This window comes from Hydra vulgaris, chromosome 04 (assembly GCF_038396675.1).
Source record: "Hydra vulgaris chromosome 04, alternate assembly HydraT2T_AEP".
Classification (NCBI taxonomy): Eukaryota; Metazoa; Cnidaria; class Hydrozoa; order Anthoathecata; family Hydridae; genus Hydra; species Hydra vulgaris.
This window is the reverse complement of record NC_088923.1, coordinates 23,772,685-23,788,388: the sequence shown is the minus strand read 5'-3', so window position 1 is coordinate 23,788,388 and position 15,704 is coordinate 23,772,685. Positions and strand designations below refer to the sequence as shown.

The 15,704-nt window shown below is 25.4% G+C and overlaps 1 protein-coding gene across 1 annotated transcript in view; it reads right to left on the bottom strand.

Moving 5' to 3' along the window:
• Positions 1-1,822: 1,822 nt before the first annotated feature.
• The window catches only part of LOC100201245 (fibrillin-2), a 92,051-nt gene continuing 78,169 nt past the window's right edge, over positions 1,823-15,704 (bottom strand). The window contains exons 66-71 of the mRNA XM_065795015.1: positions 11,737-11,873; positions 10,999-11,262; positions 6,505-6,619; positions 2,702-3,071; positions 2,239-2,279; positions 1,823-2,170 (exon numbers count right to left, since the gene is read on the bottom strand). Coding sequence (XP_065651087.1) covers positions 1,875-2,170; positions 2,239-2,279; positions 2,702-3,071; positions 6,505-6,619; positions 10,999-11,262; positions 11,737-11,873 — 1,223 coding nt within the window. The 3' untranslated portion in view covers positions 1,823-1,874. The remainder of the gene's footprint in view (positions 2,171-2,238; positions 2,280-2,701; positions 3,072-6,504; positions 6,620-10,998; positions 11,263-11,736; positions 11,874-15,704) is intronic.

Genomic DNA, 15,704 nt, shown 5'->3' with positions numbered 1-15,704 from the left:
ATATATAAATATATATATATATATATATATATATATATATATAAATATATATAAATATATATATATATAAATATATATATATATATATATATATATATATATATATATACATACATACATACATACATACATATATATATATATATATATATATATATATATATATATATATATATATATATATATATATATATATATATATATAACCCAGCCAAAAGGGCCGGAGTACCAGCTGCTACCCTAGGTTTTCCTGATAAACATACTGAAAAATGTGTTTGCTATATGAATAATAGTTTTTCAAATACTTAAGATTCGACATCACGCAAATTCAACATCTTTGCAAAGACTCAACGTTCGGTATCTTGCCCCGTCTACTGTATACATTTTGCTGTATACATCTTGCCTTCTACTGTATACATTTTAGAACTATTTTCTGTATATACTGTATACATTTTTACATGTTTACATATTTTCTGTATATACTGTATACATTTTACTGTATACATCTTGCCTTCTACTGTATACATTTTAGAATTATTTTCTCAAGCATATTTGAAGAGTCAAAAGTAGTAATTTTAAAATAATTGTTTTTATTTTACCTTAAATAAAAGTGCTTAAACAACCTACTTTACACCCGTATATTTTATTAGACATGGTTCAACGAGACTTTATTGCACTATAAATTAAGATAAGTAGATTTTATTTGATAAAAAAACCTTCAAACTTAAATCTAAATAATGAAATTATTTGTCAATATTTGTTTAAAAATATTACCGATAATTGAATTGGTTGAATCTAAAATGAAAATTGCATACAAATATTTTTCTTTAAAAAGCAAAATATCAATATTTTAATTGAAAACTTTGGCAAATTTTCAATAGAAATATACAAATCAAATTACATTGGTTTTCAGAGATTGGAGATATTGAGATTCATTCTTACGTTACAATGTTTTAAAGATTATCTTTTATTATTATTATCTAAAGCCATAATAATAAAAGATTAGTTATCTATTGGCATAATAGTGTAAGATTAGTCATCTTAAGACATAATGTTAAAGCGTAAGCGTAATTCAACTAAGCGTAACTTTTTCGTTTTTTTTTTAAATTTAAACTTAAGTAGTTTACGACGCGACGTAATTTTAATAAAGACAAAATATATTTTGATAACAGAGAACAACTTTTTATTCTTATAAAAGTTTTCATTCTATTTTTAAATATACAATCGCTTTTTTTTTTCATGGTTCTATTAAGACTAGAGTTTTAACTCCTGATATTTATGATAAATTCGGGGCCGCCGAGAGGAGGAGAAAACGACAATTTGTCCCGCGCGGCAGATATCAAAGGGGTACCTTAAAAAAAAAAGTCCTTCATATAAAATATAGGGAAATTTTGATAAATAAGGGCGCTAATCAGATTTGCTGTCTCAGGCGGCGTGACGGCTATCGGCGGCCCATAATACTATTTCAACTAAACAAAAAATTTTCAAAAGTCAAAGTTAATGTCAATATATGTTGTCTAAAAAAGCGTTTTTTTAAATATATTTTTCAAAAACAATAAAGCTTGTAATGAAGATATGCTAAAATTTTTTTTTTTGCTTATTGATTTAAATACTCTTTAACGTTTTCATTGGCAAAGTATTTAAAAAAATAAATTTTATACAATCTTGTAATTGAATAGCAAATTGTTTCGATTACCAGAAACTCATTTTACGTTAAAAATACTTTAACAAATTTTTAGCAAAAAAAAAATTGCTTAATACATACATTGCTTGATTGATTGACTCAAATGGATTGGGATGAAAATCTAAAATCACGATGAAATCATTTTTACTGTAAATATTTTTCAAAACTTTATACACATTTATTTGAAAATTTATGGTTTCTGATCCTGCTTATTGTTCTTTGTAGAGTTAATTTCATTTTTAACAAAAGCCTCGTTTTTATAACTGTTATCGCAACTTTTTATATTATTCATTAAAATTCCAGATTCACATCCGGATTGATTACTGGAGACGTTTGCAACTTTTGATTTTTCAATTAAAATCTTTTTTTTTTTAAGTATATAAACCGATGCAGAAAATACTGCTATAAGTAAAACCGAAAAAACAATGATAATAACCAGCGTTGTGTCAGAAAGATCTCTTGACTTCTTAGGAACTTCGTTTTTAACTAAATACAAAAATAAAATGAATAAAAATTTCCTAAACACAAAAAAACTATGAAATTAAAAAACTAACTTTTTATTTTGCAAATTAAACCATCGATTTGTTCGGTACATCTAAATAAAACCAAAACTCAATTATTTTAAAAAGAACAAAAAAAGTGTGCATAAGTTTGCAAGCATGCAGTAAAAATAATAAAACACAATAATAGATTTAGGTGCATTTAAATTGTTATTTTATAGCTGTGATGATAATATTTCATATATAATATATATATATATATATATATATATATATATATATATATATATATATATATATATATATATATATATATATATACATACACACACAATATTTAAAATATTTCATTTATATAGCTTCTATAACTAGATTAACGCTACACTACCAATAATATATTAAAGATAATTTATAAAGTCATTTATATCTATTACCTGTATCTAGTTTTACAGAAAAGTAGAGCAAAAAAAACTAAAGAGAGACAAAAAACATGACTTAAATAAAGTATCGAGCTTACAGTTCTCCTGTGCAACCTTTGGGACATAGGCAAATCGATGAATTGATGTTGCCAGGGTCTCCTTGCCAGATGCAAATTCCGTCATTTTTTCCTTCGCAACCACATTGCTTTGTCTCCACTTCAAACTGAGAAAAAGCAGACAAACCACATGGATCAGTCACTTTAACTGTAAATATAAAACTTCCAATTCTATTAGGATTCCAAGTTAAAATTCCAGCAGTTGATATTTTCATTCCATGACTTTCGCCTTTAAATTTATATATTAAAGGTTGATTTTCAGGATCATAAGCTGGTATATCATATATCCATTGTTGCCCTTTGAAAGTGTATTGCTTAGGTATAACTTTCTTAAACCATGGAGCAATGTTATCTTTGAATAAAAAAAACAAAATTTTTAGAAATTAAAGGACGGATAATAACAAATAGTTACAACCGTATACATACATACATACATACATACATATATATATATAATTTTATTATCTGTATTTCTTTAATGATGAATGATGTCAGAGATTTATATGTTTGTTTGACGAGATAAAGTAAAAAATAACAACATAATGCTTACTACTAAACGTTACATACGTTAGCAATCATCAGGCAAAAAATACATTATTAAAAAAATATATTATTTCGTTATAAATATTTTCTTATTATACAAGAAATTACAAAGATTACAAAGCCTTTTATTGTTCGCAAGCTTCCTACAATCCTTCGGTTTCCTAATCTTTGGTTTTGTGGTTGTAAAGCAAAGACTTGTCTTTGTGACGACACTTTGATATTAGTTCAGTTTTTTGTTTAGCAATTCTTTGTTTTTGTTGATTTTGTTGTTTGTTTAGCAGACCTTTGTATGAAATTAAAACGTTTTTCGTGGAGGCAAAGTAAGCATTTTTTTCTGACGTTATTGTAAGCAGGAACTTTTTAAATTATTAACCAGGTTAAGTTGGCTGTTACTTTAAGGTTTTTTTTTAATTTCCATATGTATTTGGAAAAGGTGGTTGAATTTTTCAGTTTTTTATTTGTTAAGGTTAGTCCATTGTTTCTTCCATTCGCTTTTGATAAGCCAGTATATATTTATCTGGATATTTTTATTATGTTAGGTTTTAATGGAATGATAATAACAACACTAGACATTTATAAATAACATTTGAGATTCAACATTTTCCTTTCATTGGGCAGTTTTGTTTGTTTATGCAATTTTATGGTGGGTGTTAATCTAAATTTTTAGATAAAATATTTTTGTTGCGGCTTTTTATTATTTTGTCAATATTTTTGGTGCAGCTGTTACGTACTTTTTTTTTCGATTAAATAACATATAAGAGAGGGGATATTGGAAAATGTTTGTCAATTAATTTTAGGAAGTTATGCCCAACATTGGTAGAAATGCTTTTAGTGTATGGGGGTTGAACCATATGAAGAGGAAAAAGAAAAAGAAAAAAAAAAAAAAAAAGAATTTTAATATTAACAAATAATATAAACCTCCCAACAATAAAAGCGTTTCTACCAATGTTAAACATATCTTCCTATACCCTAATAAAGTTATTAAATGATGGAAAAATGAAATTTGATGGAAAGTAGGAATAAAGGAAATTAGATATTATAGCAACTTAATAAGGTAATTTACATTATAAGATAAATTGTTTTTATACAGTTATTTATTATTACAAATTATTATTAAAAAAAGTAAAAGTTTTAACAGCAATTAAACTATACTTAGTTTCACTACTACTACTCTATTGATAACTATGTTGATTAAACTCGATTGATAACTATGTTGATTAAACTCGATTGATAACTATGTTGATTAAACTCGATTGATAACTATGTTGATTAGAATTATTGAAATTAAAATTTTTTTAATTTTAATTTCAAACCATAATACAGAGTATACACCAACACAGAACTGTACAAGTTGTTTTAAATTCTCAACATTGTTTCCATTTAGTCTATGTTGTGAACACCAGACACTGCAAAGCCTACTTTCCAAGTTCCAATTGTGGGAGCCAACTAGAATTTCTTTTAAATCATCTGGAATTATTTTATCTTTAAAAACTTTTGTTATTTTTTAAAGTACCTTTATCATCACTTTCAATTAAAGTGTTTAATTTTCTTGTGATCTGTCATTGTTTCATTGTCAGTCACATTCTTTTTACAAAAGCCCACCTTAAAAAATCTTGAGCACTCATTTGCATACAGCATTTTGTTCCAAATCTTTCTCTTTGAGATAAATTCCTAGAATAGAACTTCATTTTAAAAATTGAAGTTCTATTCTAGGAATTTGTTTTCTCTTTTGCATTTACAAGAAATATGAAATATTTCTTGTAAATGCAAAACGATGTAGCAACATTCTGCACATATTTTACAGTTAAAAAATAAAATTAAAGCATATAAAATGTTTAAAAAAAAACAAACATTCAGAATGTTTTTATTTAAAAAAAAAAAATTTATATACTTTAAAAACACAAGAATTACAACTTGCCTCCTCACAAGAAGCTATGTCACACTTACATTTTGCTATATCATAAAGCTTAACCTGAGTAGATTGCAAGTTAGAAATGATCTCAGGATTACTACTGAAGTTAACAGCATCAGTTTTTTCTATACTCTAACTAATTTATTTATACCGACTTTGTTCACCATAATATAAATTTCAGGATTTGTATCTTTAAGTTTTGCATTTGCTTTACAGTTATCATCTCTTCTTAGAAGCAGACCGTAATTAATAACACCATTTAATGATACCTCAGAATCTAAAAATTCACTTGCAAAACCAATCATAATGCTTAACTTTTGACTGACTATTTTTACATGTTCACTTAGCCATCAATAAAAAATTAAAAGTTTACAATAGTTTATAAACAATGTTGGTAAAAAATTTAACATGTAAACTTAAATGCAGCATTTTAGATGCATTATCTAACAAATGATATTTCAAAAGTTATTTCATATAACTTATGAAATAATTTCAAGTTTAAACAAAATATCTTATTGTAATAAAGCAAGATATAACACCAAAATGTAGAAAAATAACAATCATTGCAAACTTTTAAAATGATATGTTTTTAAGCTAAAATGATTGTAAAGGTGTCTAATAAAGGGTATTTGGGATTGAGGATTTGATTGAAGGTGTTTTTGAGCCAATAAGAATAACCGGTCCAAAGTTTTATATATATATATATATATATATATATATATATATATATATATATATATATATATATATATATATATATATATATATATATATACACACACATATATATTTTTCCAATAAATTATCACTTTTATACATCATTTATTTTAAATTTATTTGAAAGAACTGATAAACTTTAAAAAGTTTTTTTTTTGTTAATTGATAGACTGGCAGCCCTAATCAAACCCTAAGACGATGTAGAAGCACTCCCTTGAAGCAGAAGGCTATAAGATAGTCGATGTAGCAACATTCTGCGCATATTTTACAGTTAAAAAATAAAATTAAAGCTTTCAAAATGTTTAAAAAAAACAAAGAAAAAAACATTCAGAATGTTTTTATTTAAAAAAAAAAAATTAATTAGTTTGCTCAATTAAATTTATTGCGTTTCGGCATAATCTGATCTTAATTTTGTCTTGTTAGATGTCATAGAGTTGTCATATATATAAATGTATGTACGTATTTATGTATGTATGTATGTATGTATGTATGTATGTATGTATGTATGTATGTATGTATGTATGTATGTATGTATGTATGTATATATATATATATATATATATATATACACTATTAAAATACTTTATACAAAGACCATTATTTCTGCACTTACTTGTTCTTTCTGAAAACGATGTTCGATTTTTTAATGGATTACAAACTTCACACCATTGTTTTGGATTAGGATCGTTTGTGGCAAAACAATATTCATTAATTTTACAACTGTTATCCTGAATAATAATGTGATAAAAACTAATGTTTATAATAAATTGTCTTATTTTAAAAGAAAAACAAAAATTGAATAAAGATAAGCAATTTAACAATAAACAAGGAAATATATATTTTTACAAATACATGTTTTTTAATTTTTTTTTCAAACCATTTTTTTACTATTACTTTTTAATTATCTTCATTACATAAATAAAAAGAATTTAATATAAAACAATTACTTAATCACTACCATGTACTGATACCAAAATTTACTTCATTAGAAATTGACAATTTTTTATTAACTTTTTTATAGGTCTACTTTAAATTTGATTAACAAATTTTCAAAAACATAACTTTTACTTAAGTACAAAAAAATTCATAAATATATATATTCTTATTAACATTTATTTTTAATATGTATTAAAGAAGTGTTTTTTATTATTAAAAACATTTACATGAAACCTGTCTCCATTCGTGAAATTGCAATCTCAGAGCTATAGAGCAATTCATAGAAAGTTTTAAAATGTTAGAAAGAAAATGTTTACTTAGGTCAAAAACTCAAAAAAAGGGCACTCCAAAGACATTTAACCACGCGTGGATAAAACCACGGATGGTTTTAGCCACATTTATCATAATTTTAAAGTTAAATATAATGTAAATTTAAAGTTAAATATAATACAAATTTAAAGTTAAATATAGTATAAATATAAAGTTTTATATATAAATTTATTTAAAGTTTAAACAAAGGTATTTATTCATTCATCCATTCTTTTTCAACTGAATTAATTTAATTTTACAAGTAATTTTTTTTACTGATTTATAAATAGTAAAAATCAACAATTGCAATTTCCTAAATTAAAAATTTCAAGATTTTATATTGACGAATGACAACACTTTAACTGAGCCCTCTACTTTATGTCTTCTCAGATTATCTTTTAATAATCACCTCTTATGAAAACCTTATATAAAATCCGATGAAAAAATATGCATCAAAGGATTAGACAGAGCTGTCAAGCCCAGGTGAAATAAGGAAAAAATTAGGAAGAGAGAAAGGATAAAAAAAAATTTAAAATGTATATTGAACAGATATTCAGAATAAAACGAAGACATTATAGTAAAGCGCGTAGTAAAAAATAATAATAATAATTTAGACATGCACATATAATAGAAATCTAATAAAAAAAAACAACAAGAAACATAAGTAACCATAAATCTACAGTAAATACAAAAGTTTAACATACTTTTGTATTTACTGTAGATATAACAAATATGTATATGTATATTTAAAATGAATAAATATAAAATAATGGGAGGTATAAGATTAAGAAAAAACATTATTGCTTTTGTGTAATCATAACTTATGTAGTGGTGGCAATAAACTTCTCCTCAGAATCGCATTTATCATTACCGGAGTTTCAAAGAGGCTTAGCACCTAATCTATACCTAATTTATCCAGTCAGATAAACATCATCGCCATTATCGAAATTACTAAAGTAATAATTTACAATAATAAAAATGTGTATTTTTTAAACTCCCTTCATAACTTTCTGGTAACCCATAAAACTTGAATAGTGGTTGCTTTCAGCCTTGATATACAGATATACATAAATAACTCATGTAATATAGATAAAGAATATTAAGGATAATTATATATGGATTTGATGTTTTTTCTTTCTTTGATACTTTTATCACTACTGAAAAAGGTTTTGGGAGGAATGATTACTGCTTAACAGCTTCATACAAAAACAAAAACAAAAAAAAAACGAAAAAAAAAACAAAACAACTTCTTTTATAGATAACAAAGAAATTTAATAAATAAAATTGTCTGCCAAAACAAAAAGTTCCCTATATTTCCTATTCACTATTGGTTATATGGTTTATATATATTTATATACATATATATATATATATATATATATATATATATATATATATATATATATATATATATATATATATATATATATATATATATATATATATTCAAAAAGTTTTTTATAGAATAATATTTATTGATATTGCTTTACATCATTTTTTTTGTATGCTTTATTTCTCTAGTTAAAAAAATACCTTTATTAAAGTTATAAAGGTTTCTATATAAACTTTAATAAATTTTTATGTTTAAAACGTGTAAAAAAGATTGAAGAAACTATTAATCCTAGGTCTCATACTATCCTATACTCCTATACTCATTGTATTTTAATTTAAAATATATTAAAACAAATAATTAGACATTTAAAAGAATAACAAATTAAACATTAAAAATATACATATATATACACATATATATATGCACATATATATATATATATATATATACACATATATATATATACACAAATATATATGCACATATATATATATATATATACACTGAGGCATATTCGTTTAGACGCAACAATTTTTTTCTCTTTGTCTTAATTTTTTTCTATGAATTGTCAACTGATATGCATGCAGGTTATTATCAAAATAATTGTTGTGTTGTGGGCTAATAAAAATCACACAAAAAATTTTTCTATGTGTCTTTATTAACATGAGAGTATGTTTGATATACAAAAGTACATTTTTTAATTGGAATATATCTATAGACGCAGTCATATTTTTGACATTAAAAGATGGAAATTAGTAATGCGTATGTCCTCCATTACACTGGATCACCTCAAAAATTCTGCCTTTCATTGACTCCACTAGTCGTTGAAGTGTAGTTTGATCCAACTCGGACCATGCTTCAAGGATTTTACACTTTAACTCAGTAACAGTTTTAAACTGGTGTCCGGCTGCTTTAGCGTCATAAACTTTTCTTGATAGCATTCCCCACACGTTCTCGATTGGATTTAAGTCCGGGCTACAAGCTGGCCATTCGAGAACCGGGATGTTGTGGTCTTTAAACCATTTCATAGAATGCCTAGATGTGTGAATTGCAGCATTATCTTGCTGAAATATGGCATTATCGTCCATGTTTTCATCCATATAAGTTATGAGAACATCATCCAACATTTCTGTATACTTTATCGAGTTCATTTTAGGTAAACCACAACACAGAGCCAATTTTCCTGAATAAGAAAATCCACCCCAAACCATTAAACTTCCTCCTCCATAATTTCGTTTTGTTTGTGGGTCATTTATTCCTCTTAGATCATGCCAATAACAACTGTAAGAGTCCGGACCATCTAAATTGAACTTTTTTTCATCTGAAAATATTACGTTTTGCCACTCATGAGTCCAATGCATATGGTTTTTAGCAAACTGTAATCTAGCAATTTTATGGTGTTTTTTTAACATTGGTTTTTGGTGTGGTTTCTTCCACTTTACGTTTGGTGTTGTACGTAGAATATGTGCAACATGTTTATTGGTGACAGGCAATAATAATTTATCCTTTATTTGTGTTGCATTCAATTTATTTTTGGTTGCTTCGAAGCGAATTCGATTAATTTGCCGATTTGTTAATACTTTGTTGCCGTTTGTTGCTTTTTTTACACAGTAATTGTCACCTTTTGCAATGTAGTTTCGTACAACATGGTCAGATCTTCCAATTTTTCTTGCTATTTCTCGTATAGAGAGTGCTGGTGAGATTTCTGAGCTACGATATAAATTAATTTGTATTTTTTCAGCATCTGTCAAATACTTTCCTTTAGGCATTTCGTAAAATGCAATAAAAATGATACTGGCAGAGCAAAAGATCAAATTACACTAATATTTATCAATTTATTTGTGTAAAAGTGATTAAAAATCAATAATTACCGTTATTAACCTGATTGCGTCTATAGATATATTCCAACTTAAAAATGTGCTTTTGTATATCAAACATACTCTCATGTTAATAAAGACACATAGAAAAAATTTTTTTGTGGTTTTTATTAGCCCACAACACAACAATTATTTTGATAATAACTTGCATGCATATCAGTTGACAATACATAGAAAAAAATTAAGATAAAGAGAAAAAAATTGATGCGTCTAAACGAATATGCCTCAGTGTATATATATATATATATATGTGCATATATATTTGTGTATATATATATATGTGTATATATATATATATATATATGTGCATATATATATGTGTATATATATGTGTATATATATATATATATATATATATATATATATATATATATATATATATATATATATATATATATATATATATATATATATATATATATATATATATAATTAGACATAAAAATAAAAATTAAACATTAGAAATAAATAAAAAAAAAAAAAAAAAAAATTACAACATTAAAATTAGAATTTGTAGCAATATACCTATTTCTATTTTTTAACAACATCATTTAAGTAACTCACTTTGTTCACAAAAGAATTATTTTCTATGCAAATATATTTGTATTTTTTAAAAGAAATATTTTCTCCACCAAAAATAGTCAAGAAATACCTTCCATTTACATGTTGTGTCTGTGATGTTACATTCCATGCACTTAGAGTCATATACAAGAAGTAAAGTTTCTTTATAGCTGAAGTTCAGGTTATTGTTTGACACACTGATTAAATACCCTCCTACAGGTTTTCCAGGTTGGATAGAAGAGTATTTAATATTAACTGGCACTGTTGGTAGCAAACAACTAATTTCAGCAAAGCTTAGAAGCTGTCCTTGGTTATCCAGAGGTTTCCCTATTTTTTCGAACGGTTTTTCAGAAATCTATAAAAAAATATTTGTCTTTAAAAATAAAAAGTTTTGTTTTTAAAAATTTGATAAGCCATTTCAAACATTTTATGAAATAACTTGCAAAATAAAAATGATCAGTAGATGCTTGGCATAGCTGCATAAAAGTATGATATTTAGAAGAGTTTCATAACAATACGATACTAAGAAGAATGGTATAAAAATATGATACTTAAATTTCAAAAAAATGTAACATTTTGACATAAGTGGCATAAAAATATGAAAATAACATTTCATAAAAATATAAAATAAATGTACCTAAAATATAATAATATATCTTACTAAATAAAACTTAAAAGTGAGGCATAAAATGTAACATTTTAGGTAAGTGCAAAACTATGACACTTAAAACCATGTGCTAGAAATGTTACAAATGAAATTGGTACCAAAATATGACATTTAGAGAACTATCATATTAATCGAAATGTAGAAACTAAAATCATAATTTACCTTTACTTCTGTCATCCTACAGGATAAAGAACTGGAATCAATAAAGTCTTTTCCAATGACACGAGTACGAATGCAATCTTTATCCCTAATATCACATAGTCCAGAGTTTGGTATGCCATATAAAACAGGAGATTGTCCTAACATATCATATACATATACAATGTTTACATGTATAAATATGCACACATATACTTATGTAAACATATATAAATATATATACTTGTATGTGAGCAAAAATGCATTGGTATATAAATATATACACGCACACATACTTGTAAGGTAACACTTTCCTAATATACTTCGCATACCTTGAATTTTAAAATACAAAAAACAGAAGAAAAAAAAAAAAATGATGAGATTGTCCTATCATTTCATATATATATATATATATATATATATATATATATATATATATATATATATATATATATATATATATATAAATATATATATATATATATATATATATATATATATATATATATATATATATATATATATATATATATATATATATATATATATATATATATATATATATATATATATATATTGGGTTGGGGAATAAGTTTGTTCAGTTTTTTTCGAAGAAGATAATTTAAAGGATTTGTTTTTTGTTGAGCAAAGTGTTTGTATTTATTAGACAGTGCCTTTTCTGCTCTACAGAATTGTGTTATTTGCTTTTTCGAATATTTTTAGCTTTTCCTGATTTCCACCCTTAAAAATGGAATACCCAATAGGGTGTATTGAAAAACAGAATTTTTAAAAAATTTTCTTGTAATAAGCACTAAATGTCTGAGATATAATAAAATATCACAGGATTAATTTCGAAAAAAAAAATATTTTCAGAAAAAAAAATTTTTTCAGTGCCCTAAGTCCCTTGAACATTTATAGGGCCCCTACCATTTTAGAAAAAATATTCTTCAAAAGTAGATCAACCTGGTACTCAAAAGAAGCGAAATTTTATGAAAACTTTAAAAATAATAATTGTTTCATGTAAAAAATTATTATTATAAATTCTATTGTTTAATAACTATCATACATAATTGATTAATTTATTGTAATAATTGTTTTTTCTTTAAAGAAAGCTCTTTGAAAAAAACCGAACGAACTTATTCCCCAACCCAATATATATATATATATATATATATATATATATATATATATATATATATATATATATATATATATATATATATATATATATATATATATATATATATATATATTAGACCAGCTCCAAATAAAAAATTTTTAATAATTAAGTGGCTAGATGTTTAAATATTGGTAATTGATGAAAAAAAGTAAACCATTAAAGTTTCAAAGCATTATTCCAATATTTAGTAACAGCTCAATTAAGTTTACTTTTCAATGGGGTCCTAAAATTTAAAAAAAAAAGTTCTTTAAAAGTAAGTCAACCTGGTACTCAAAAGAAGCAAAAAAATATATAAATTTCAAAAATAATAATTGTTTTATAAAAAATAAATTAAAAAACTTTTATTAAAAACTTGTAAAAATGTACTTTTTTTATTTCTAATTAAAAAACCAGTTTCTGTGCAATTAAATCTAAAATAATAACTATAGTATAAAATTATCATATTTTTTTTTGAAATCTTTATAGAATTTTGCTACTTTTAAGACCCAACATGACATACTTTTGAAAAAACTTCTTTTTTCAAAATAATAGGGACCTGTTAAAAAGTAAAGTTAATTGAGCTGTCCCTAAAACACATTATTTAAGTTTGCAATTTTGACCTAATTTTCCTGACCACAAACCACATCAAATCAAAGGGCAGCCCAAATAAAGTTCAAAAGTTATTTTTTTTAAATACAATTTTGAAATAGTCTAATATATATATATATATATATATATATATATATATATATATATATATATATATATATATATATATATATATATATATATATATATATATATATATATATATATATATATATATATATATAGATCTATGGTTTGTTGTCTTTGGGAAGAGCACAAGGAAAAAAGTGATTCTTATGCCAACACATACGTCACTTTAAATTACTTTTGACTTTCGTCCAACATTTGTGTGGTGGACGAAAGTCAAAACCATTAATTTAATTACAAATTAATCATTTTTTTAAAAAACCACAAAAACGCAAATTTAATTGACCAGAATGTTTTTAAAAACATTTTGAATGTTTTTAAAAACATTCTGAATGTTTTTAACAATATTAACAATGTTTTTATTTTTATTTTTTTTAATAAAATGTTTTTATTTTTAATTTTTTAAATAAAATGTTTTTATTTTTATTTTTTTCACTGTAAATCATGAGCGGAGTGTTGCTACATCGACTATCTTATAGCCTGACTCGCTAGGGAGTGCTGCTACATCGACTGACAAATAGCTTGACTCGCAAGGGAGTGCTGCTGTATCGACTGAGAAATAGCCTGATTCGCAACGGAGTGCTGCTACATCTACTATCTTTTAGCCTTAACCGAAAGGGAGTGCTGCCACATCAACTGAGGGTTTGGTTTGGGCAGGCAGTCTATCAATTATTAAAAAAAAAAAATTCCAGTCTTGCATTTTAATTTTTACTTTTTGTCAACAAAATATGGAAAAAACTTTCAGACAACATATAAGAGTATATATATATATATATATATATATATATATATATATATATATATATATATATATATATATATATATATATATATATATATATATCTTCTATAAAGATTTAAAGTTTTTTTTGATACTCTGTAGTTAAGCTTGTAGTTTATATATACATATATACAGCAACATTACAATGATGTGATAATGGTTGGAGGTTGGCTGCAAGAGCAGGTCCAACTATGTTTACAATGTGTTTTTGCACCTTGTCTAAAAGAGAAAGGGCATCATTAGAAGATCTGCCCCAGATATAGCAACAATATTCCATAAAAGGCCGGATTTGAGATTTATAGAGATAGAGAATAGAATTCAGAGTAAGAAAGGGTCAAGCTTGATAAAGAGATGCAACCTTAGCAGATGCTAATTTTGTAATGGATTTGATTTACGGTTTCCACGAAAGAGCGGAAGTAAGAGTTAATCCTAGAAGATGAAGAGTAGATAACTCATCGAGTACATTACTGCTCATGAATATAGGAAGATCGAAATTAGTGCGATAACAATTGACTGAAAAAACTGAGTTTTATCTGAATTAAAGTTCACCAGCCACTGTGAGCCTCATGCTGTAGCAGAGGTGAGATCCTTTTTAAGTTCAAATGCTCCCTCCAAGCAATCAGAGAGTGTTGGCTTCTTATCATGACGAGAATAAATGGGAGTATCATCAGAGAACAATGCCACCTTAGATGTGAGAATATCTGGAAGATCATTAATGTAAATTAAAAAGTATAGGGCCAAGGATTGACCCTTAAGAAACCCCTGAAATTACAGAATAAGAAGAAGAGTGCTGTTCATCAAGGACAACTTTTATACTACGATTGGAAAGGAAGAATTCAATAATCTTAAAGATGCTACCAGATACTCCGTAAGAAGAACGCTTATGGAGAAGTCCAGCATACCAAACTTTATCAAAAGCTTGTCAAATGTCAAAAGTGATCATATCAATGATCAGAAAGTAAGTTTTTAGATTCAAGGTGAGAGATTAAGTGTTTATTAATTAAAGATTCAAAAACCTTGCTTATGATAGGAAGAAGACTAATGGGATCGTAGTTAGACGAAACAGAATTTTCAAAAATAGGGAAAACAGATACCGCTTTCTAGCAGGCTGGAAAACAAGACTCTGATAAGCACTTGTTGAATAGTTTTGAAAGTGTAGATGACAGCTCCGGAGAACACTTCTGCAAGACTATAACAGGTATGTTTTCTGGGCCACAAGCTGTAGAGTCTAAGCAGGAAATCACTTTAGATACAGAAGCTGGAGTGATACAAATGTCAAGCAATGGATCAACCTGTTTGACGACTATATCAGGTAGA